General features: G+C 41.9%; 2 protein-coding genes across 35 annotated transcripts in view; both read right to left on the bottom strand.

Moving 5' to 3' along the window:
- Positions 1 to 26,087, bottom strand: part of LOC109598916 (Down syndrome cell adhesion molecule-like protein Dscam2) — a 71,629-nt gene that overhangs the window by 4,626 nt on the left and 40,916 nt on the right. For 22 of the 34 annotated variants that reach the window (XM_049967759.1, XM_049967755.1, XM_049967756.1 and 19 more), the window contains 15 exons: positions 23,176 to 23,463; positions 8,787 to 8,906; positions 8,553 to 8,726; positions 8,101 to 8,500; positions 7,389 to 8,050; positions 7,180 to 7,335; positions 6,819 to 7,124; positions 6,253 to 6,760; positions 5,961 to 6,137; positions 5,735 to 5,901; positions 4,719 to 4,910; positions 3,428 to 3,595; positions 2,621 to 2,722; positions 572 to 790; positions 94 to 411 (listed from right to left, as the gene is read on the bottom strand). In XM_049967759.1, coding sequence (XP_049823716.1) covers positions 94 to 411; positions 572 to 790; positions 2,621 to 2,722; positions 3,428 to 3,595; positions 4,719 to 4,910; positions 5,735 to 5,901; positions 5,961 to 6,137; positions 6,253 to 6,760; positions 6,819 to 7,124; positions 7,180 to 7,335; positions 7,389 to 8,050; positions 8,101 to 8,500; positions 8,553 to 8,726; positions 8,787 to 8,906; positions 23,176 to 23,463 — 3,957 coding nt within the window. Of the gene's footprint in view, positions 1 to 93; positions 412 to 571; positions 791 to 2,620; positions 2,723 to 3,427; positions 3,596 to 4,718; positions 4,911 to 5,734; positions 5,902 to 5,960; positions 6,138 to 6,252; positions 6,761 to 6,818; positions 7,125 to 7,179; positions 7,336 to 7,388; positions 8,051 to 8,100; positions 8,501 to 8,552; positions 8,727 to 8,786; positions 8,907 to 11,435; positions 11,724 to 12,905; positions 13,194 to 15,097; positions 15,386 to 19,530; positions 19,819 to 20,666; positions 20,955 to 21,040; positions 21,326 to 23,175; positions 23,464 to 25,012; positions 25,301 to 26,087 lie in introns of all 34 variants that reach the window. The other 12 variants (XM_049967763.1, XM_049967751.1, XM_049967762.1 and 9 more) reach the window with 12 other exon arrangements.
- LOC126265653 (Down syndrome cell adhesion molecule-like protein Dscam2) lies at positions 21,752 to 22,468 on the bottom strand. Its single transcript, XM_049967783.1, has 2 exons — positions 22,136 to 22,468; positions 21,752 to 22,082 (listed from the first exon to the last, which is right to left on the bottom strand). Exons 1-2 carry the CDS (start codon positions 22,266 to 22,268, stop codon positions 21,790 to 21,792), a joined length of 426 nt encoding a protein of 141 aa, XP_049823740.1. The 5' UTR covers positions 22,269 to 22,468; the 3' UTR covers positions 21,752 to 21,789.

Below are 26,087 nucleotides of genomic sequence, written 5' to 3'. Positions count from 1 at the left end.
TTGTTCCTTCCTACTTTTTGTTGTGATGCAACAAATAAAATTCTTCCAGTCCTTATGTACAGGTGATGAATCCCAAGCTTGCCCCTCATTTACCTCCGTAAGTCCTGCTGTTAATCAACTGATCCCTGTCGCATTCAGCTTCGGAAATCTCGTTGCTGTCCTTCGAGTCATTGAACGACGGATCGTGGTTCCTCGGCGGCGGCGGTGGCGGTTCCGGGCTGCTGCTCGTCGGCGGGATCCTCATCGAGCCCAACGATCTGCGTCCTATTGAGCCGCGGCTCCCGTACTGGTCGTACGGCGCTCCGTAGTACTGCGAGCCGTACTGCTCGTCCTCTGGTGCGCAGTTAGCCGGGTCGTCGTACTCCGGTCCGGGGGAGTAGATACTTCCATTGCCTGATGGCAACGTGTAACCTTCACGTGGACAATCAGTTTCAGGATGATCAACCAAAAATCATGACATAGAGGCGAGAACGTTTTGGTGTAAGGCGAATAATCGGGGTGAATTTAATAACAAGAAATAAACGATGGGAGGGAAACAGACACCACCAAAATGATTCGTTCCTCGGCTTACCTTGGGATCCCACTCTGTCGTAGCGTCTGTTCTGTCGTGGCATCGACTGCGATCCGGATCTGGAGTGTGCCTGGTGGGGTGTGTTCATGCCCGACGGTCCCATGGTGCCGGAGTGTGGATGGGGGAACGTCTGGAACTGCATCGCCTTGCTGGGGTCCATTTCCTCGCGGAAGCCTAACAGATGGAAGGTGGCGTAGGGGCAAATTTCGTCGTCCATGCCTGCGGATTTATTAATTAGGACGTGTCGCCGACTAATTTTACTGGATTAATGATTAAATGTTATGCGTGAAAAAAGCGCAAAAGCCATGCAAAAGGCGGATTAGCTTATAAGCGGGACTTACACACTCGGGGGTTGTTAACTTAAGGGATCGTTAGTATCTAGGACACAGACTGTTAGTTGTAAATGCATTTTGTTTGCGATGCTAAGCTAGATTGTTAGAAATTGTTTCGAACTTTTTCGGTTGGTTTAAACAAAATATAAATGTCAAAAATTATTGAAATAATAATATAGATAAAAAATAATTAATTAACCAATGTTCAAAACAATTACAAGTTTAATTTTGTATCAATTGTTTAGAAATTTTGTCAACTCTTTTATGTTTCTTCTAATTTCATATTAATTTTGATATTGTTAAATTTTTGAGTGGAAAACATTACATTTTAAAAAATGTAAGTTTTTTCAGTGCAGTGTGTACCAAATTTGTTAATTATGTTAAAATTATTTACGGACAAGATAGTGAAAAACTAGTTTAAGTGTCTATTTATTTATTATCCCAAAGATTTGCACAAATTTTTAAATTTGACATTAAAAATATTCCTACTTTTGGTGATATTTAGTTATATCACAGACATTATCAATTGCGCCCTCTACATTTCAAGATATGATAAACATCAAGTTTAACAGAAAATAGTCATATTATTAAAAATAATACATTAACAACTGTCATCATTTTATTATTATTATTAAAAATAGTCAATTTATTATGAAATAAAAAATCTATGTCAAAGAAATAATGATATTTGAGACAATTTGGGCTTAATTTTACAATTGTGTGATGTTTAATTTTGTCACATACATTATCAGTTATGCCCTCCAAACTTTAAGATAATTGTAAATATCACCAAATTCAACTGAAAATCGACATCTTTAGAAATGATCAATTAGCAACAGTTAAATCTTCTTCATTTATTATAAATAGTGAATTATTTATGAAACGAAGAATTTAAGGTTAACTGCATTAAAGAAATGATGATATTTGAGACAATATTGGTCTAATTTTAAAATGGTCACTTCACAAATTGGAAACTTTACAAACATAATTTGTTTCAATTAAATATATTTCTGTTATTGGTGAAATTTAATTTTGTCACAGACATTATCAGTTGTGCCCTCCATACTTTAAGACAATTGTAAATATTATCAAATTCAACTGAAAATCGACGAATCTTTAGAAATGATAAATTAGCAACAGTTAAATCTTCTTCATTTATTATAAATAGTGAATTATTTATGAAACGAAGAATTTAAGATTAACTACATTAAAGAAATGATGATATTTGAGACAATTTTGGCCTAATTAAAAACTTGTTGCAGACATTATTAGTTGCACCTTCTATATTGATATTGATAAATATCAACAAATTTTACTGAGATGTCTGTTTCTGTTGATATTTATGAAATTACTAGATCTATTAAAATGAGAAAAATATCTCTAAACGCTTCACCTAATTTCTCTCTATCTTGTAACACAATATCTTCATACAGTACTTCGGGTACTTCGCAGATTTGTTGATTAATTAAAAACTTACAATTTCCCATGGATCCATAAATATTAGCAAAGTTTTCCACATGCGAAACAAAATACATTTCTCGCAATCGCCCAACACCTTAAAATCTACCAAACCTGTTAATTAGTTGACAAATCTAAATGGAATTGAAATCGTACTGGCTCGTACCGTAGAAAAATTTTTTTAGCACACAAGCTCTGTTATAATCATCTGATCGTTTTACCAAACCATTCGTATTTACGTGAGTGAAAACAGGTTTACCTCTGTGGGTGTGAACGGTCTCGTTCGAGCCCCTTCTACTTCTCAGTTCCTCGTACAAGTGCCTTCTCGGGTCCCAAGTGGAGTGAGAACGGTAATGTGTTCCTACATGTATACAAGTACAAGGTAATGACAAGAATAACGCAAGCATGAGTGGTACCTTCTTTTTGGATATACATGCAATGTTTATGTTATGTTAATTGTTTTTTAAACAACGCCATTAGCTGCGCAAAGCTGTTTTAATTGAAAATTAGAAGGAACTGTTCAGTGACAACTTTCAATAGGATAATTGACTAAACTTAAACTAAAATAATAAGATGAATTCATAATAAATTAATTTTATAAAAGTCAACTACCCTATTATTGTAAATTATTTAACACATTGATTATTATTTTTTTTTGGTAGCTGGAGGAATACCCTTGGTACCACCTTGGAAACTTGAGATTTCGTCAGCCTTCACAAATCAGACAATCAGAGAAAACATCCTTCTGATTACTGAAGGCAGAAGTCGCCCCCAAAACTCCAAAATCCAGTTTATAAGGGTATTCCCCTAACTAACAAAAAAAAAACCTAAATTTACGGGATAGAATGAAACCAAAACCGTGAACGCATAAAATAAAAGCATTTGCCAGTAATAATAACACCAGGACACGTCCAATAAATTCATTCGATTGATACAACCAACTCCCACATCTACGTAACGCTGTATCAAAATATATATTTAAGAGCTCCTCTGCCGAACGAAAACGTATCCGAAAATAAAACGGGTGCATGCGAATAAAAAAATAAAAAGCGGCGTATGATCTTACTTAAACCGGTACCTCGCTTGATCCTGTCGCACGTGTTGTAGTTGGAGCCTGGTACTGGGGGTAGTTTTCTGTTGGGCGGCGCTATGTATCCTAGTTCGTCTCTGAGGCCGGGGCGGCGTTTGTCGAGGGTGGAGGTGGCGTTGCATGTTTGGTTGTAGACCACGTCGTCTGTGGATCGATAAAAGATGTTGAGGTGGATGGTGTTAATGGGTGTGACAAGTTGCAGATCACATGGGGCAGTTTGAAATATTTTATTTTCTGATGTTCTCTCCTTTTATGAGACTCAAAAGTGTCTTCATCTTCTATTTTAGTATGTAAGACGTCCTAAATTGATTTTGACATTTTTTCTAAGAAAAAGGTACTTCTAATAGAACTATTAATAGAAAAATATCTCTCAGAAGGTACAAGTTTATCAAGTGCTCAGTTTCTCGTACTTAAATAATAGTCTAAAGGGATACAAAAAGTAAATTATGAAGTAAATCATATTTTCTAAAATTAGAAACTCCTTTCTAATATTCTTTATAAGGTACTTGGTTATTAAGTACTCGTTGAGCAGGTACGTTTTAATAAATATACATGTGTAAGTACTTCTGGTGTCTTCATGTAGATTAGAAGCAAGATTTTCTAAAATTGAGAACTGTTTTCTAATATTCTGAATAAGGTACTTGGTTATTAAGCATCCGTTGATCACGTACTTGATTATTACGTATTTCTGATGAATAGTACATAATTACATAGTGTTAGTAGACATTCCAAGCAAATTATAGAGTACTTCTTATAAACCTGTACATTATTTAATAAATATACAACATGTACAAGTACTTCTGGTGTCTTCATGTAGGTTAGAAGCAAGATTTTCTAAAATTGAAAACTCTTATCCTTTGTAAGTAAGTACTTAATTACCTAGTTGTAATGGATACATGAGACTATTAATTCATAGTACTACTTATAAAAGTGATGATATAATGTAAGCATTTTGTGGTACCTTCAGTTACACTGTAAGTAAGACTTATTTTTCAATAATCTTTATAAGGTATCAAGTTCCTTTCAAGTACGGTACTACTGATATTTTGTATTTAGACATTTGAAATATGCTGTTCAGCCAAGACCAGATAAAATCAATCAACTCAGGACGTCCCGCATATAAATGTACAAATAAAATTTGATCAAACTGTTTTCATTTCGTTTGGGAGAAATGTACAAGAGGGAATTATTCATAAATTGGCTTATGTACACAACGGGGAACATAATAATAATAATAATAATTGGTTGTGTGTGTGGATGGACATACAGTCGCTGTGCAGCCTGGTCTGCAGCGGACCGTTGGCCTTCCTCGACAACGCGACGCAAATGACGACGATGCCGACAACGACAACGACAACGGTGGCGGCAACCGGCACGGCGATGTTCCAGTCGACCCACTCGGGTATCCACGGGAACAGCATCCTCATCGTCGGCGAGTCGCGGGCCGGCGCGATCGTACCTATCGGACAGAAAGACAAAACGGACAACTGTACCTTTGTTATAATTCCCTTTGCCGCGCAACACACAGATCACAATAATGGCAACTATAATGACCAACACGGCGGCTACTATGGGAACTACTAGGTTTAGGTTTGCGAGGATTATTTGTATAGTGTCTTCTTTGGGGATTTCACGGGCCGGGGCAATAGTACCTGAAACCAAAACAGATCAGTCAGTGGTTTTGGTTCAACCGTTTCAACGTTTACGCCTTTCATTTAATTTAGTTTTGTTTAGAGGCTGCGCTCAATCGATTGATCGTGTGTTTTGGATTCGTGTTGTTTATGTATTTCGTTCACGTTATGTTTGAATAAACATGCTGATGATTTGTGATTAATGTGGATGTTTAGTTGATGTTTATGACTGATCATGTGTGAGGGTGCGCATTTGACGTACAACTCTCCAAATGTCTTAACACCAATCAAATAAACGGAGTTTAAAACATTCAACGTCCAACGAAATAAATAGACTGAAACATCCAACATCCAATAAATTAACATTATTAACGAGTTGTAGCCTAAGGCCTATTTTGCAGCGCTTTTAATATTATTCAGGTACTATTGCGAATGTTGTCATGATATTATGAGGAAGCACACAAGAAGCTTGTCTCGTGATCGTACATGGTAATATGACACAAGTGCTGCAAAAACTCAACATAAATTAAAAAAATAAAAACAACACAATCCAAAATCATAAAATAAACACAAGCACTGTCTCATGCAGTTACAGTACTTCATAATGATAATAATAATAATGGGGCAAGCATGAGTACATCTACAGACTTACCTCCTGTGACGGTAAGTGTGGCGAATTCATATTCAGCAACGCTGAAGCCGGCGTTGTTGTGGGCGGTAACCCTCAAGTGGTACCACACCGCCGGATCCAAATCTAAAAGCACAAAGTTCTGACTTGGTTTGGCATTGTTCGATACTTGGATCCATTCTGAGTTGATTCTGGTGAAACAAAAAGGAATTTAATTAAACCCTCCACTTGATTAATTGATTATAAAAACCTTTTCTTGTGTTCAATGACGAAGTACAACATGGGGCAGCCGCCGTCAGACCAGGCGGAAAGGTGAAGTGTGATGCTGTTGGAGGAGACCTCGATAAACTTGTCGGCGGAGGGGACGATGGGCTTATCACCACGGGTCCTGGGGTTCAAATTGTCTGAGGGATCGCCGGTACCAATGCTAAAAAGTACGACAATTACTAGTACTTCCTTCTTTATACATAAAATATGAGATTATAGGCAAACTCAAACATGTTAAACGTCATCTCAAAATGAGGTGGTACTTTTATTATTACCTGTTGTAGGCAGTTACGTAAACTTGATATCTGGTACCACACACCAGCTTCTCCAAAGTGTACTTTTCCACATTGGGCGCCACCTGCACGTTCTCCCACTCCCCAAACTCCGGTTTGTAGTGTACGGTGTAGCCATGGATGGGTTCCACGTCGTCTTCGTGAGGCTTCAACTTGATGGTCAACGAATTGGTGGTGGTGGAGGTGAGGGTGACTTGCGGTGCGTGAGGGGGAGCGTTGACGATGAGCTGATGCGTGACTGAGTCTTGGCCGTAATCGTTTTCGACACGACACGTGTACTCTCCGGCGTCAGTTCTGGTTACGTCGCGGATGAAAAGGGAACCGTCGGGTTGTTGGCGGATGCGGTCGTTGGAGTTGATGGAGAATTTGGCGCCTTTGATGCTCCAGGTTATGGTCGGTGGTGGTACGCCCACGGCCAAGCAGGGAAGTGTCACGTCCTCTTTGTAGGTCGTCGTGAACGAGTCGTCGAACGAGGCCGTCTTTGCTGGTACTAAAAAATACAAGTCCATTTAAGTTTCAACAAACAACACTAAGTACCGGAGACGTACCGCTGAGGCTTGGCGACACCGTAACCTTCTTGGAGGGCTGTCCTTCACCGATGGTCGTGGCTGCGGTCACCCAGAACTCGTACTTTTGCGTGCTGTCCAGGTTCTTGGCTTGGAAACGCAGGTTTTGATTCTTGAGGTTGGGTACGATCTTTTGGGAGTGTGGCTTCTCGTCGTCCTTGCCTACTTGTTTGTAATAAACCGTGTAGTACTCGACGATGCCGTTGGGCTCCACGGGTGGCTTCCAGCTTGTTAAAATCGAATCGGAGGACATGACCAAAGCTTTAATCGCCACCGGGGCTTCCGGAACTGAAATAAATTAATAAGTACTCGTTGTGTAACTATTAACTGAACACCTGTGTACCATCTTGTTCAGTTTGACAGTGGATGGGGCTGGTGCGCACTCCGTCACCTCCCGAAGTGTAGGCCAAAATTTCCATGCTGTAGTTGGTGTATTTCTTCAAGCCGTGCAAGATGGTCTCACTGGAAGACGTGATTTTGGTGTCCTTGCTGTTCTCATCTGGAATTTTCAATGGTCAATCAATGATTCTAAGTACCAGTACTGAAGCTTACCAAACCAAGTGTCGGAGGGTCCGTAAATAACCTTGTAACCTTTAATGACACCGTTGGCAGAAGTCAAAGGAGGTGACACCCAGGACACCCTGATAGTTTGGGCGGTCAAAGTGGTGCAGGTGGCCTTGTCTGGGGGTTGTTCCGGGACGCCTTCAGCTGTGTACGCCTTGATTTCCTCGGAAATTGGTCCGGCTCCAACTTTATTGAACGCCTGCACGACAACCGAGTACTGGGTGTAAGTCTTGAGGTTGGAGATGTTCAGGTGGTGCTCCTTGCCGTCCTCCTCCCTCGGGAACTCGACGGTTTCGAACAGGTACGGTTTTTCGGAGCTGCCGAGTCTGTAGCCCACGTAGTAGCCTTGGATGTCGCCGTTCCATTGGTCCCTTGGTGGTGGCTTCCAGTACACCATCAGTGAGTGTTGGTCGTTGGTTTCGACGCGGATTTTGGTGGGGGCGCCGCTGGGCGACTCTTCGGCCGTTATAATGGTGACTGTGTCGGAAGGATCGGATTTGCCAATTTCGTTTTCGGCTATTATGCGGATGTGGTAGGTGGTTGCGGGGCGCAGTGTGTTGATGCCTGCTTCTGTTAAATCACCGGGTACTAAAACGCTATCCGTGCTGGAGTCCCAGCTGGCCTTGCTCTGTTTGTACTCGATGCTGAAACTGTACAAGGAACATGTTAAAACATCCCTTTAGTATACCAGTTAACGTACATTTTAATCGGTGAGTTTCCGTCGTAGGGCGACACCCAGGAGAGTTGCACGGTCTTCCCGGACTTGTCCAGGACCTTGAGGCCGTACGGTACTTCGGGCACCTCCTGCACTATCATGTTGATGTTGGTGTCGTCGCTGCCGAAGGCGTTGGTGGCCACGCAGGAGAACAGGGCGGAATCGGAACGTTCGGTGCGTTTAATGCTCAAGTCCGACAGGACACCGTTAGGCAAGATCTCCTCTCTGATTGTGTACCGGTTGTCGCCTTTGGGTTCCAGACGTTTGCCGTTGATGTTCCACAAGATGCCGATGGGTTTTTCGCCTTTGGCCTCGCATTGCAGGACAGCCGGGTCGCCTCTGCGTGCCGTTTGGTTGCGCAGCTTAATTTCGAATTGTGGTGGGGCTGAAAGGATACCGTTAGTCATCTTGTGACGGCTATTGAAGGGTTGAAGTACCTTGCACGCTGATGAGGACGACTGCAGACAATCCTGAGCCAATACCGTTCACCGCTTCGCATAAATAATATCCTTCGTTCGTTTTTTGAATGTTGTTGATGGTAAGAGTACCGTCTTCTACTTTAATATCGGGATTATTCGGTTTGAAATCTTTGTAATCGCCTGGCGAGACTCCTGCAACAACCACAGCAATGAACACCGTAAAATCAACAATCTGTAGTAATAATAATTTACCTGTAGCCCTTTTCCATGTAACAACAGGCTTAGGGAATCCGTCAGCTTTACATTCGACAGCGGCATCTGAGCCTTGAGCAAATGCTTTGTCGGTTGGTTCTAAAATCCACCTTGGTGGTACTAAAAATTGAAGAAAACTGTCAGTAAACGTGTTCTGAATGACTGAAGTTGGTATTGCATGCAAATCTGGTCCCTAACTGAACGATGGTGTGAGCAATTCATGTGTTTTCATACGGAATATTAATTTTATTAATTATTCTAATATTTAATATTCTGTTTGAATGTGATTATAACTATCAATTCAAAATGGTTTTGCTTAAGTACTGTATTCATTTATTATTTATTATTCGTTCAAAAATCATTTTGAATTAATATTGCTTTGTAAACTTGTTATTAAAATTAGAATTTACTTTTTTGAAATTTTAAAATAGAAGAAGATATAGTTAAAACAAACTTTTTCAAAAAACTTCAAACCTTTAATCTTAAATATATAACAAAATAATTTTATAATTGTGTAACTTGTCGATGTTTAAGATTATTATCACATTTGTTAAAACAAACTTTTACAAAAAACTTCATTAATTTTTTGGCTTTAATCTTAAATATATAACAAAATAATTTTATACTTTTGAATTAACTTGAATAAAGTGTCGATGTTTAAGATTATTTATCCATTTATAATAAAAAATGATGGTTAAAACATAAGTTTGATGATAATTCTTCATTTAATGTGAAAACAAAATAAAAATATTCTTTTATAATTAAATGAAATTTAAATTTTTAGCTTTAAACTTAAATATATAACAAAATAATTTTATACTTTTGCATTAACTTGTATAACTTATCACATTTATGATAAAAAATGATGGTTACACAGAATTTTGATGATAATTCTTCATTCAATGTTAAAACAAAATAAAAATATACATTTATAATTAACTGAAATTTAATTTTTTAGCTTTAATCTTAAATATATAACAAATAATTTTGTACTTTTACTCTAACTTGTATAACTTGTCGGTGTTCAAGATTATTTATTACATTTGTAATAAAAAAATAATGGTTAAAACACAATTTTGATGATAATTTTTCATTTAATATTAAAACAAAATATTTTAATATTTTTATAATTCACTGAAATTTAATTCTTCATTTAATGTTGAAACAGAATAAAAATATACTTGTCGGTGTTTAAGATTATTTATCACATTTATGATAAAAAATTATGGTTAAAACATAATTTTGATGATAATTCTTCATTTACTGTTAAAACAAAACAAAAATATACTTTTATAATTAACTGAAATTTAATTTTTTGGCTTTAATCTTAAATGTATAACAAATAATTTTATATTTTTACCCCAACTTGTATAACTTATCGGTGTTTAAGATTATTTGTCACATTTATAATAAAAAATGATGGTTAAAACATAATTTTGATGATAATTTTTCATTTAAAGTTAAAACAAAACAAAAATATACTTTTATAATTAACTGAAATTTAATGTTTTTATACTTTTACTCTAATTTTGTTTAAGATTATTTATCACATTTATAATAAAAAATGATGGTTAAAACATAATTTTGATGATAATTTTTCATTTAATATTAAAACAAAATATTTTAATACATTTACGATAAATTGAATTAACGTTTTGGCTTTAATATAATAAATATAACAAAATAATTTAATACTTTTACATTGACTTGCATAATATGTGATTTTTAAGAATATTTAACACACAGTTAAGATATAATTTTGATAAAACTTTGACATTGAACTTATCAGAAATTGTCAAATATAAAAGAATATATTATTAAATAAATAAATTGTGATAACAACAAGTTCATTAGTGTTTCCCAATTTTATTTACAGTTTTTACAAAATTCCTTCCGTATCAGTTACTATTAGAGAAACTTAAAACTAAAATCAGACTGTATTTTATTTTTTTAAGTCATGAGTAATTTTTTACTGTTAATTGGAATATTTAATATAATTGGGAAACACTTACTTAAAATTACTCACACCAATTTGTCATGCATTTTCAAGTCTCCTATTGCAGTGCCCCAAAAAACTTTCAATTGCCTCAAATCCAACTAAAATTATCGATCACAATTGAAAAATCTTTGAAAGCACGTGGTTAAAGAAAAAAATTAAAAGTGACAACGAAAATTTAAAAGTGCATGCAAAAGATTAAAAACAAAAAGACAGATGAAGAAAAAGTGCACGGGACGGGATAAAAGGGGAGGGCCCTAAAACCCGGCCGTCAAGGTCAGGACTTAGAAGGAAGTTTGACGGGAAGTGGCCGAGTCTTGTACCAGTTAATTTTAAAACACAAATTTGAACAGTGCGTGATTTGACATGTGTGCAGTACTCGAATCCGAAGGCATGTATGTACACGGCCGTGTTCCTGTACGGAACACCGGGAAACAGTCACAATAAATCTTGCCAGGAGCATGATTAACACACACACAAGATTCGTGAGAGAGAGACAGTCTTTTAATTTGATGCAGACCATGCAGAACGATGCATAATATATATAAATATGGTTGTATGTCGTGTGCTGACCGGCGCATTCCTGTTATGTTATAAAATGTTATCACTGCGCATCCGACACCCTGTACACTATGCGCAAAAACAAAAAGTACCGTTGACGCTGAGCACAGCCGAAAATCGCACCGATCCGGCCACGTTGCCGGCCGTGCACGTGTAGTTGCCCACCTGCGCCTCGGACACGGAGTCGATCAGCAGCAGGCTGGCCCTTTCGCCGATTTTGGTGGTGGTGACGCCGCCGTGCGCGTCCACATCGCCACCCTCGAAACTCCAACTGATATTGAACGGGGCGTCGCCCTCGGACACCAGACACGTCACCTGGGTCGCCTGGCCGGAGAATATGGGGGAGTCACCGAAATCGAACGGTTTGATGCGGGGCAAAACTGGAAGAAGTTTTGAGTGGTGTTAAAGGAGGGGACGGGATAAGCGACTGCAAAGTCCTTTGCTACGACTAAATTGTACCGTTAACTTGTAACAGGGTGGAATATTCGGCTTGTCCCACTTTGTTTTGGCCGATGCAAGTGTAGTACCCGGCATGGTGGTGGGTCACCGACTCTATGGTCAAGGAGCTGCTCCGTTTCCCCACTGAGGTTACGCTCACTCCGTCTGAGTCTATTATCAACGTCCCGTTAAATTTCCAAAATATTTTCAAGGGTAAGTCTCCAGTAGCAACAGAACAATGTACAACAACGTAACTCCCATCTTCAACAGGATTTTCCTCAAAGGTGAAAGGGGTAATTCTCGGCATAACTAAGGGAGTAAAGCATCAAACTTAAACTTATAACATTCACCGTTAATATGCAATTGAGTTATGTGCTCCGTGGATCCTGCTCTGTTGTTAGCTTTACAGGTGTAATTGCCGGACAAATTGTACGAAGCTGAGTCTATTGTTAGTATGGTACTACGCCTCCCCACTTTGTCAACAGTAATTTCTGTGTATTTGCCAACTCTTTCCCCGTTCAAAAATCAATCGAAACTTATGGGCAGGTCCCCTTCAGCTGCTGAGCAAGTTACCGAAGTGTAAGATCCGGCTTGCACCGGATTTTCCTCGAAACTAAAGGGGGAGATTCTCGGAAGCACTGGTGGAAACAAAAAAAATTAAATAAACCAATAACCGTTAATTTGTAGTTGGGTGACGTATTCCGCCGTTCCTGCTCTATTGGTTGCTCTACAAGAGTAGTTCCCAGCAAGTGGATGAGATGTTGATTCGATGGTCAACATTGAGCTGCGTTTTCCCACTTTGTCGATCGAAATTTCGGCGTAATTACTCAAGGAGTGTCCGTTTAAAGTCCATTCTATTGTAATGGGTAGGTCACCTTCCGAAGCTAGGCAATTGACTTGCGCGTACTGCCCGGAAGATAGAGGACTGTCTTCGAAGTAAAACGGGGTAATCCGGGGGGGCACTAAGAAGCAATTAATTAAAATATTAACCTGAAGGAAGGAACTAAATAAAATCTTCCATTGTCAAAGACAAATCTCCAGTTGGTACAGACCATCGAGGATGCTTTCAGAAGGTAAAGGGCAGAACTAAAGGAAAAAAGTACCAAACTTATTAAAGCATTCACCGTTAATGTGCAGTTGAGCAATGTACTCCGAAGATCCAGCTTTGTTGTTAGCTTTGCAACTATAATTGCCAGACAAATTATACGAAGCTGATTCTATTGTCAGTATAGAACTGCGTTTTCCCACTTTATCAATGGTAATTTCTGGGTAACTGTCGACTATTTTGCCATTTAAAGACCACTCGAAAGTTATAGGTAAGTCTCCTTCAGCTGCTGAACATTGGACTGAAGTATAAGATCCTGCTTGCACCGGACTTTCTTCGAAAGTAAAGGGAGATATTCGTGGAAGTACTGGAGCAAACAAAATAAAAACATCTAAGTAAATAAAACAATAACCGTTAATTTGTAGTTGAGTGACATATTCTGCGGTTCCAGCTCTATTAATTGCTCTGCAAGAGTAGTTCCCAGCAAGTGGATGAGAAGTTGATTCAATGGTCAGTATTGAGCTACGCTTTCCAACTTTATCTATGGAAATTTCGGCGTAATTGTTCAGGGGTTGTCCGTTTAGGCTCCATTCTATTGTAATGGGTAGGTCTCCTTCAAAAGCTAGGCAGCTGACTTGTGCGTACTGGCCGGAAGGCAAAGGACTGTCCTCGAAGTAAAAGGGTGTAATCCGAGGTGGTACTAGGAGGAGGAAATCAATTAAAACGTTAGAAGGAGGCGGATAGGAAATTAATTAAACCATGGTCCTGACTCTTTAAGTAAGTAAGCAAGTAAGTAAGTAAGTACCATTGACGGTAAGCTCTGTGGTGTACGTTGAGACCCCCGCCCTATTTTGAGCAATACACGTATAGTTGCCCGCATGGTGTTCCTCCACCGAATCAATGCTGATGACCGAGGTTTTTTTGCCAAAGCTCCCAATGGATACACCTTGAACGTCACTCAAAGGTTTGCCGTTAAGGTTCCAAGTAATTTTGACGGGCATGTCACCAACTGACAAGCTACATTGCACCGTGTTGGACTCCCCTAAGTGTGTGGGCTCCTCGCCAAAATCAAACGGCAAAATTTTCGGTAAAACTAAACAAGACAAAAGAAGGAACGTTCAAGCAACAACAGAAACAACAAGTCTAAACTAAACTATAAGGTATAGAGTACCGTTCACACGCAAAACCGCCGAATATCTATCGACTCCAGCTTGATTTTTGGCTGCGCAAACGTACTCCCCCGCATGGTCGGCGTGCACGGCGTCGATGCTCAGTTGGCTCACGCGTTTGCTGGTACGCGTCACGGTCACGCCGCTGTTCGAGTCTATTACTTTCCCGTTGAACGACCATTTTATGCCAATAGGTAGGTCGCCCTTGCTGACCTGGCAGAACACCGACACGTCGTCGCCGGAGTTAATGGGGCCGTCGCCGAAATCGAAGGGTGCAATTTGGGGTACGTCTACAACCAACAACCAGAATTGGGTGGAGGAAATGAATGAAGCTAGCTCAAGGAACACAAAACAAAAGAAGAAACGGAACATCCGTGGTACCGTTCACTCGTAGTACCGCCGCAAACTTATCGACGCCAGCTTGATTTTTGGCGGCGCAGACGTACTCTCCCGCATGGTCGGCGTGGACTGAGTCGATGCTCAATTGGCTAACCCTCTTGTTAGTTCTGGCAATTGTAATACCATTCGTTGGGTCTACCGGTTTGCCGTTGAACGTCCACTTAAAACCAACGGGTAGGTCACCCTTGCTGACCTGACATATCACGGAGACATCGTCGCCTGAGTTGATGGGATCGTCACCGAAATCGAAGGGGGCAATCAGCGGTTGTACTAGAATAAATTGTTGGTTGGGTGAAACAAAAACAAAACGGGCTAGGCTAGTGCTAATGGTGGTGGTACCGTTGACGCGCAAGACTGCCGAATATCTATCGACGCCGGCCTGATTTTTGGCACCGCAGACGTACCGGCCCGCATGTTGGGCCTGTACCGAATCAATTGTTAACTGGCTGACTCTTTTGTTGGTACGAGTAATGGTGACGCCTTGAATGTTATCAACAGGCTTGTCGTTAAAGGTCCATTTAATACCAATGGGGAAGTCGCCCTTGTTGACCTGACAAAACACATTGACGTCGTCGCCGGAGTTGACGGGTTCGTCCCCGAAATCGAAGGGTGCAATTTGTGGCGGGACTGCAAGGAAAACACAGCTACACACGTGTAAAGCAACTAGAGCCAAGCACAACTAATAAGCGGTCTCATAAATAACCATTCACTTGTAGTACTGTTGTGTAACCGGTGGTTCCGGCCTTGTTGGTGGCGCGGCACGTGTAGTTACCGGCGTGCGTGTACGACACGGACTCGATTTCCAGAATGCTGGACCGTTTGCCCACCGGCGACGTGGTAATTTCGGGGTAATCCTGCAGGTCTTTGCCGTTCAGTTGCCAGGCTAGTGTCAGGGGTAAGTCGCCTTCGGAGACTGCACACGTCACCTGCACGAACTGACCGGAGTGCACCGGATTGTCTTCGAAGTAAAACGCGGTGATTCTCGGCAAAACTATCAAATAATAGTAAATAAGGGCAAAGACTAAGCTGTACATTTTAGAAATCAACAAGCAATAACCGTTCACTAGTAGCTCAGCGGAGAACACTGCGTCTCCGGCAAGGTTTGAAGCTTTGCACGTGTAGTTGCCGGCGTGGGTGTACGACACGGACTCTATTTCTAAAATGCTAGTCCTCTTGCCGAAGGCGGAAGTCGAAATTTCCGGATAGTCTTGCAGGTCCTTGCCGTTCAGCTTCCAGACAAACTTAATGGGTAAATCCCCTTCCGATATCGAACAATGGACTTGCGCAAACTGGCCGGAATGACCCGGATTGTCTTCGAAGTAAAACGGGGTGATTCTCGGTAAAACTATCAAGGATTAAAATCAATTAAGTTGGTGCCAAAGGACTTAATTAAGGTAATAATAAAATGTTAACCGTTGACTTGTAACTCAGTGGAGAACGTGGTCACTCCCGCTTTGTTGGAGGCTTTACAGGTGTAATTCCCTGCGTGCTGATAAGACACCGACTCGATTCCCAGATTGTTGGTTCGTTTGCCGAAAGGCGACGTTATAACTTCCGGGAACGTTTCCAGGTCTTGCCCGTTCAGTAGCCAAGTGAATTTCACCGGCAGGTCCCCCTCAGATATCGAGCAACTTACTTGCACAAACTGGCCGGAGTGCACCGGATTATCTTCGAAGTAAAAGGGTGTAATCCTCGGCAGTACTGGATTTAAAAAACAAAAAAATAAGTAATGGATTGGGGAGCAACTTAAGAAGGGAACAAGTTTAGGAATAACCATTAACATGAAGTTCTGTGGAAAATGTTGATTCTCCGGCACGATTCGTCGCCCTGCAAGTGTAGTTGCCTGCGTGCTGGTACGAGACAGCTTCGACTTCTAAAATGCTGGTACGTTTCCCCACGGTTGACGTTGAAATTTCTGGGAAGTCTCGCAGGTCTTCGCCATTCAGTTGCCACGTAAACTTGACGGGCAAGTCTCCTTCTGATATAGAACAGCCGACTTGCAGGAACTGGCCGGAGTGGGCGGGATTGTCTTCGAAGTTAAACGGTGTAATCCTTGGCAGTACTGGATGCATAAAGAATATAGAGATGGCCGAGTAATGTAGTAACAAAAATGTTACAATTATAGTTTCCTGCACGTTGAGACACGTGACAGCTTCGATTTCTAAAATGGTAGTACCTTTCCCCACCCACAGTTGACGTAAGGAGGCGAAGTAAAGCGGTGTGATTCGTGGTAAAACAAAAGTAAACCAAAGTGAAAATCTAAGGGCTAAGGATTTATTGAAGCTATAGTACCGTTGACATGCAATATGGCCGACTGTTTGGCGATGCCAGCCTGATTTTTGACTGCGCACGTGTAATTCCCCGAGTGCACGTCCTGAACCGACTCGATGATTAGTTGGCTACTCTTTTTAGTGGTACGAGATATGGTAACTCCAGACGTGACGTCCATAGTTTTATCGTTAAAGGTCCATTTAATGCCGAAGGGCAAGTCACCCTTGGTAACGGTACAAGAGACGGACACAGCGTCTCCGGAATTGATAGCTTCGTCGCCGAAATCAAAGGGGGCAACTTGGGGAGGGACTGGAATTAAACAACAACAATTTAACCATAACCGTTAACTTGAAGTTCCGCCGTGTAGGTCTCCTGTCCAGCCTTATTGCCGGCCCTGCACGTGTAGTTGCCCGCGTGAGTATAAGACACGGACTCGATGGCCAAAATTGAGCCTCTTTTGCCAATAGTGGCCGTGGACACTTCCGGAAAGTCCTCCAAAGTGGCGCCATTCAACAGCCACTCAATTTTGACCGGCAGGTCGCCTTCGGTGACCGAACAGGACACCTGTATGAATTGACCAGATTGTACGGGGCTGTCTTCGAAGCTAAACGGCGTGATCCGCGGCAAAACTAAAGAAAAAACCTTTGATTACCCAATGAGGTGTTTGAATGTTTGAAATGAACATGCACATCAAAAAGTTGCGCATGCGCTTATTAAATAGGTTTGAGTACCGTTGACGTGTAACAAAGCCGACTGCTTATTTACGCCGGCAGGGTTTTTGACGGCGCACGTGTAATTCCCCGCGTGCACCGCCTGAGCTGAGCTGATGCTGAGCTGACTTATTCGACTGTTAAGTCTAGAAATGACGATACCGGTGGCCAGGTCCACAGGCTTATCGTTGACCACCCATTTAATACCGATGGGCAGGTCCCCTTTGGTCACCGTGCACAGTACCGACACCATGTCACCGGAATTAGCCGGCTCACTCCCGAAATCGAACGGGGAGATTTGCGGGGGAACTGAAAGTACTACTAGCTAGGTGAACGCTAAAAGGGATCATCGGAGGTGCATGCAATTATACGAGTAGTCGTCGTGTACCCTTCACAACTAATTCGGCGGTGTAGCTGGTCATTCCGGCTTTGTTGGAGGCGAGGCACGTGTAATTTCCCGCGTGGATTTCGGTCAACGAATCGATACTCAACACGGAGGTCTTTTTGCCGAAGGCCGACGAAGTTATGCCGTCTTCGGTGCGTATGGGGGCGCCGTTCAACATCCAGGTGAATACGACCGGTAGGTCGCCGGATGTTATGCTGCACTGCACCGTCGTGGAGTCGCCCATGAACGAGGGCTCGTCACCGAACGCGAAGGGTTGAATTCTGGGGAGGACTGGACGTAAAAAGTAAAACAACAGGGGAACAACAAAACTAAATAGAAGTCAAAACTAAAAATACCGTTGACAGTTAGGGCGACCGACTGTTTAGTAGTTCCGGCAGCGTTTTTGGCTGAGCACGAATAGTTGCCTGCGTGCAAGTCTTGTACTGACTCGATGGTGATTTGGCTAATTCTATTGCTCAATCGGGTGACTGATATTCCGTTGCTTTGATCAATTAATTCGTCGTTCAAGGTCCATTTTATGTCGACCGGTAGGTCACCCTTCACAGCGTTGCAAAGGATGGACACCGAGTCTCCGAAGTTAACAGCTTCGTCACCCAAATCGAAGGGGGACAATTGGGGGGCAACTGAAAGATGGATGTAGCGTGAGGTTTTGGGATGGGCATGCGAATAACAACCAGGAAGCTTGTACCCTTCACCACGAGCTCCGTTGTGTAACTAACAATGCCCGCCTTGTTTGAAGCTAGGCAAGTGTAATTTCCTGCGTGTATTTCCGACAAAGAGTCAATGCTCAGAACGGAGGTTTTCTTGCCGATGTTCGACAAGGTGATGCCGTCCTCTTCCTTAACAGGAGCTCCGTTTAACATCCAGGAGAATAGTACCGGCAAGTCTCCGGAGGTTATGCTGCATTGTACCGTGGCCGAGTCCCCCATAAAAGAAGGATCATCACCAAACGTAAAAGGTTGAAGTCTAGGAAGTACTGACAATGATAACAATAATAATAAATAAATAAATAAACGTGATTGATGAAGTAACATTCATAAAATCATGCTTCAAAGTTAAAAGTACCGTTAACCCTCAACATGGAGGACTGTTTAACAAGTCCTACAGGGTTTCTGACGGCGCAAGTATAGTTTCCTGTGTGTACAGCCTGCACAGAATCAATGCTGAGTTGGCTAATCCGCTTGTTGGTTCTAGTTACAGTTATTCCGTCACTGATTTCCACAGGTTTACCGTTAAACAACCATTTAATACCGATGGGAAAGTCCCCTTTGGTCACGATACAAGATATGGAGACGAGTTCCCCGGAGTTAATGGGTGCGTCGCCGAATTCGAAGGGGGATAACTGTGGAGGGACTGAAATTGTTAAGTTGGTGTCAAGGTTTGGTAACTAAAGGAACTTAATGTACAAAGCACATGTCTAACCATTCACCAGTAACTCAGCTGCAAAAGCCACTTCGCCAGCTTTGTTAACCGCTTTGCAGGTGTAATTTCCTGCATGAGTGTAGGAGACCGATTCTATGGCCAGAATGGAACCACGCTTGCCGATGCTGGAGGTGGATATTTCTGGAAAGTCTTCCAAATCCTTTCCGTTAAGTTGCCAGATAAAATTAACGGGCAAGTCCCCTTCAGTTATCAAACAGGCTACTTGCAAAAACTGGCCTGAGTGCACGGGGTTGTCTTCGAAATAAAATGGTGTAATTCTAGGTAGTACTGGAGGGAAAAGGAACAAAATAATGAGTTAAACTTTACCCTTAATGATAAGTTCTGCAGAATAGCTAGATATTCCTGCTCTGTTCGCAGCTAAACAAGTATAGTTCCCTATGTGCTCTTCGGAAAGATTGTCTATGTTTAATACGGATACTTTTTTCCCAAATGATCCAATGTTAAAGCGAGAGTCGCCCTGAATAGGTTTGCCGTTCAACATCCACGAAAACTTGACAGGCATGTCTCCCGTAGATATAGTACATTGCACCGATACAGTTTCAAAAGCAAAGGGCATCTCTTCACCAAAATCGAAGGGTTGAATCCTCGGCAGTACTAACCATACAAATTACAAAAGTTATCTAAGGTGTCTAGGTAATTGAGGGAAATAGTAACAGGCAATTTAAAAAGAAGGTAAAACATGTATACCCTTAACCAACAGCTCAACTGATGAACTGGATATTCCTGCTCTGTTTGAAGCTAAGCAAGTATAGTTTCCAATGTGTTCTTCTGACACGTTGTCGATACTCAACACGGATATCTTTTTACCGAATGAACCTACGTTAATGTTATTGGATTGTTGTATTGGTTTCCCGTTGAACATCCAAGAGAAAACCATTGGCATGTCACCAAGTGATATCGCACATTGTACCGAAACTGTTTCGCCGGCTGAAGGTACTTCGTCTCCGAAAAAAAGTGGCTGTATTTTGGCCATAACTATTAGAAAATTAGTAAAATTAAGGTTTTGATTAAATGGGTATTAAGGAAAACATAAGAAAATAATAAGGGCAAAATCAGAATTGTTACCCTTGATTAGCAACTCCGCTGAGTAGCTAGAGACGCCAGCTCTGTTTGAAGCTAGACAAGTATAATTCCCAATGTGCTCTTCAGAAAGATTATCTATGCTTAAAACAGATATTTTCTTCCCGAATGAGCCAATATTGAATTGATGGTCGCCATGAATTGGTTTATTGTTGAGCATCCACGAAAATTTCACGGGCATATCTCCGGTCGAAATTGCACATTGTACCGACACAGTCTCGCTGGCGAAAGGCTTCTCTTCCCCAAAGTCGAAGGGTTGAATTCTCGGTAATACTAACCACACAAATAATTTGAGAAAGTAGGCTAAGGTGCAGGACAGGGAGGAACAACAACAGGCTTATTAAAATAAAAAGCATTTATACCCTTAACCAATAGTTCAGCTGATGAGCTGGAGATTCCAGCTCTGTTAGAAGCTAAGCAAGTATAATTCCCGATGTGTTCTTCTGACACGTTGTCGATACTCAACACGGATATCTTTTTCCCGAATGAACCTACGTTAATGCTATTGAACTGCTGTATCGGTTTCCCGTTGAACATCCAGGAGAAAGCTATGGGCATGTCACCAACGGAAATCACGCATTGCACCGAAACTGTCTCCCCAGCTGAAGGTACGTCCTCACCGAAATTGAAAGGCTGTATCTTTGCCACCACTATCGAAAGATTTAAAATTAAATGGTAGGGCTCACAAAGGGTAGATGGGAATTGGAGGAAGCTAAGAAGGAACGGTAAGTTTTACCCTTCACAGTCAACGCAGCCGTGTAGGTGCTAAGACCAGCTCTGTTCGAAGCTAAACAAGTGAAGTTTCCTGCGTGGTACTCATTCACGGAGTCTATGCTAAGGACCGAAGTCCTTTTGCCAAATAAAACGGTGTTTACATCAGGAAAGTCGGCTATTGGTTTCCCGTTTAACATCCAGGCAAATCGAATGGGACCATCGCCTTTATTTACGTAACATTGGACTTGGACGTTGTCTCCTTGGCTGCTCTCTTCCTCGAACTCGAACGGCGTTATATGGGGGAGTACTTGTGGTGGAAAATATTTAATAAATTACCAAGTTGTAACAGTTTAGTTATTAGTTAAAATCGACTGTCTCTCTTCCAAAGTCAGGAGGTACTCAATTTGGGTCTGGAGGAATAATGAATATAATAATAAAATTTGTACATGTACCATTTACTTTTAGGACAGTGCTCCAACTGGCAATTCCTGCGGAATTTTTAGATAAACAACTATAAACTCCTGCGTGCTCCTCTTGTACTGAGTCAATGGTTAGCTGACTGATACGTTTGTTGGTGCGCAGCACGTTAACACCGTGTACGGTACTGATGCTCCTGTTATTTAACTGCCAATATATATCAATGGGGAAGTCTCCTTTGTTAACGGTACAAAAAACGGAGACCATTTCGTCCGAATTGATGGCCTCCTCACCGAAATCGAAGGGCACAATTTGAGGGGAGACTGTGAAGCAAGGATAACTAATAATAAAAAATTAAGTACCATTAATAAACAATTCAGCTTGCTGTGTACTAGTTCCCCCTTTATTCGAAGCTACACAATTATAAACGCCGGCGTGTTCCGGTTGCACCGAGTTAATGGTGAGCAGATTGGTCTTGGTACCGATGGGTATCATGCTGATGCCCCAGGACGTTTCGATCGGCTTCCCGTTCAGCATCCAAGTTATGTTCAAGGGTAGGTCGCCCTTGCTCACGTAACAATTCAACTGGACGCTGTCGCCCGTGTTCACCTCTCCCTCGAACTCGAACGGGGTGATGTGTGGTAGTACTAGGGGGGGAAATAACTTAAAGCGGGACAAGCATAAGCAAAGTTTGAAGTACCGTTGATGAGTAGCTCTGCGGAGTGGGACGCCTTGCCGCCCCTATTAGTGGCGACGCACGTGTAGACACCTGCGTGTTCCGGTTGTACTGCGTTTATTGTTAAGAGGCTGGTTCTAGTACCGATTGGGATCATGGCGATGCCCCACGAGTTTTCGATTTCTTTGCCGTTCAGCCGCCATTTAATAGATAAAGGGAAGTCGCCCTTGCTTACGTAACACGTCAGTTGGACACTGTCGCCGGTGTTGGCCTCACCCTCAAATTCGAAAGGGGTGATGTGGGGTAGTACTGTAGGTTGAACAAAAAAATACTAATGACTAAATACAGTGACTAAAAGTGAAAGTACCGTTGACGAGTAAGTTAGTGGAGTAGCTGGTGGTACCAGCCAAATTGCTGGCGATGCAAGTGTATTCACCAATGTGATCAGCATCAACAGAGTCGAAGCTCAAAGTGCTGATTTTCTTGTTGACTCTTAAAATAGCAATGTTGCCGTCATTGCTCAAAGTGTTGTTGTTATGCTTCCAAGATATGTCGATGGGTTGGTCCCCTTTCGTAATGGAGCAAGTTAAGGAAATGGACTCGCCAGTATTAGCAACTTCTTCGCCGAAATCGAAGGGTAGAATTTGAGGTAAAACTAGGAAGGGTAACAAGAAAACATTATATTTTAAGTCAGTTTACCGTTAACGTAAAGTTCTGAAGTGTGACTTGCAACTCCGGCCTTATTTTGGGCTACGCAAGTAAAATTGCCGGCGTGTTCCGCGTTCACGTTCTCAATGGTCAGCATGACGACCTTCTGACCCACTTTGGTGGCGGTAATGCCCTGATCGTAACGTATCGGTTTCCCATCGTGGAACCACGTCAGGTTCATCGGCAGGTCCCCCTTGTGCACCGAACAAGTGAGCGTCGTTAAGTCACCGGAATTAACTGGTCCTTCGCCGAATTCGAAAGGTAGAATTTGGGGGGAGACTGGAAATTGAACCGGTTTTGGAGGGGAATGAGTGAAGTTACAATGAAAATGATCGTAAAGCTAAGTGTGGTGGTACCGTTAATGTACAATTCGGCGGTGAATTGGGCCTGTCCGGCCGAATTTTCGACGACGCACGTGTAATTCCCCGAGTGTTGCGCCTGAACGTCCTCTATGGACAACGTACTGATTTTCTTCCCTATTTTCGATATTACTATTCCAAGGTCTTCATTGACTGGTTTGCCGTTGTGGTACCACTTAATTTTAATGGGTAAGTCACCTTTGTGAACAGTACATTGCACCGAAGCCACATCCCCCGAATTAATTGGATCTTCTCCAAAGTCAAAGGGGGAAATCTGAGGAGGAACTGAGAATTGGTAATGTAACTTTGGTACCGTACATTTGTAAAATTGTATCTCTGGGGAGTAACTTAATGGAATAACGCCTAACTTCAATATGATTTAAATTAGTTTTTTGTGATTACATCGGCCAATCATCAAGATTTAGTGGTTGGTTAAGGAAGGAAGGTTAAAACAAAGAGGCCCATATGTGTAAATTTACCATTAACAAACAACTCAGCTGTGTAAGTAGCTTCTCCTGCTTTATTTTGGGCAACACACGTGTAGTTACCAGAGTGATCACCATTAACATTGTCGATAGTAAGGGTTGTAACCTTTTTCCCAGCCTTTGAAATCGTGATATCGTCTTTGTAACCCAATGGTTTGTTATTATGTAACCAAGTTATATTTAATGGTAAGTCTCCTTTATGCACTGAGCAAGTAACCGAAGCAAATTCTCCAGAATTGACCGACTCTTCACCAAAATCGAAAGGTAATATTTGAGGAGCAACTGCAATCAACAAAATTTGGAGGTGAGGATCAAATAAAGCAAAACAACAATAAAAAACAGGATAAATTCACCGTTAACGTGAAGTTCAGCAGTGAAACTAACCGAACCCGCCTTGTTTTGAACAACGCAGGTGTAGTTGCCGGAGTGCGACTCGTCCACACTGTCTATCGTTAAAGTGCTGACTCTTTTCCCAGTTTTAGACACGGTGACTCCTTCGTTCCCTTTGATGTGCCGACCGTTTTGCACCCACGTTATGTTAACGGGTAGATCACCTTTGTGAACGGAGCATTGCACAGATGTGAAATCGCCTGAGTTGATGGCCTCTTCGCCGAACTCGAAGGGGGAGACCTGTGGTGGTACTGAATGGGTGGCAAGGTGAAAATCAAGAGGGAACGTCTTCAAACAAGGCATGTTAACAAAAGGTTACCATTAACAAGTAATTCCGCAGTATAACTGGTAGTACCAGCTTGGTTCTGTACGACGCAAGTGAAGTTGCCTGAGTGTTCAGCGTTTACGCTCTCAATGGTCAAAGTACTAACTTTCTTTCCCATTTTCCCAACAGATATACCATTTAAGTAATCCAGCCGCTTATTATTGTGTAACCAGGTGATGTTCAGAGGTAGGTCACCTTTGTGTACTGCACACTGTATTGATGCCAGGTCTCCGGAATTAACAGCCTCATCGCCAAAGTCAAAGGGATTGATTTGAGGTGGAACTATAAGGAAACATTCAAGTACAAGTACCGTTAACTTGCAACATCGCAGAGTATCTGGTGGTTCCGGCCCTATTTTGAGCCACGCACGTGTAGTTTCCGGAATGAGTTTCCTGCACCGACTCTATCGTGAGGGTACTCGTCTTTTTCCCCGCTTTAGTTAGAGTTATTCCTTCGTCGTAACCTACAGGTATGTTGTTGTGGTACCAGGTGATTTCAATGGGCAAGTCACCCTTGTGCACGGAACAAGAGAGGGAGGCGTAATCGCCGAAGTTGATGGAGTCTTCTCCGAAATCGAAGGGAAGGATGAGTGGAGCAACTGAATGAAATTAAAGTTAATCAACAAAGTTACTACCATTGACGCGTAATTCGGCTGAATGGTCGGCAAAGCCCGCTTTGTTGGCGACCAAACAGGTGTAGTTCCCCGAGTGGTACTCCTGCACGGAGTCGATGGTTAACGTTCCCAATTTTTTGCCCTGCTTGGATACGAGAATGCCATCGGTGTAACCGACGTCCTTCCCGTTGTGCAACCACGTTATGTTGATGGGTAAGTCTCCTTTGTGCACCGAACACGACAAGGATGCGAAGTCACCTGTGTTAACCGTGTCTTCGCCGAAATCGAAGGGGAGGATTTGAGGAGGAACTGTAAAACAGTGACTTTTGAGGCCCATGCTACTAAAACTTAAAAGTTAAAGCTTAAAAGTTTACACCTTGAACGTTAAGGCGTGCTGAATATTGGGTGGTACCAGCCAAATTGGACGCCATACAAGCGTACTCTCCCGAATGGTGCTCCTGGGCCGACTCTATGGTTAGCTGGCTAACTCTTTTGTTGGTGTTCATAACAGTAATACCGTCGATTAAATTAATAGGCACGTTGTTGAGTGTCCAGTTGATTGTCAAAGGGAAGTCACCTTTGGAGACAGCACAGGTTGCTATCACCAAATCGCCGGCGTTTATGGTATCATCACCAAAATCGAAGGGGTGTATTTGGGGCGTTACTAAAAATACGCATGCACTAATCAACTCAAATCAAGGAACAACAAATGAGCAAACAAAACGTTTCGAAGTACCGTTCACGAATAGTTTGGTGGTGTGTACACTTTCTCCGGCGGCATTTCTAGCCAGACACGAGTACTCTCCTGAATGTACGGCTTCTACAGATTCTATGCTTAGGGTACTGATCCTTTTGTTCATTTGAGCAACAGTAACACCATGCACGGCATCAATGGGTTGGTTGTTAAGGAACCAGGTGATGTTCATGGGCAAGTCGCCTTTAGTAACAGCACACTGGGTCGTGGTCATTTCGCCCGAGTTTATGGCAGCTTCGCCGAAATCGAACGGTACTATCTGAGGTGGAACTAGAAGTTTTCAGGTAATTAGGACAAGGTATTGGATGAAGAAGTACCATAAATAAACGTAAGAACAACAGA

This window comes from Aethina tumida, chromosome 5, assembly GCF_024364675.1.
Source record: "Aethina tumida isolate Nest 87 chromosome 5, icAetTumi1.1, whole genome shotgun sequence".
Classification (NCBI taxonomy): domain Eukaryota; kingdom Metazoa; phylum Arthropoda; class Insecta; order Coleoptera; family Nitidulidae; genus Aethina; species Aethina tumida.
Note: the sequence above shows the minus strand (reverse complement) of the source record. Positions and strands in the feature narration are given on the sequence as shown.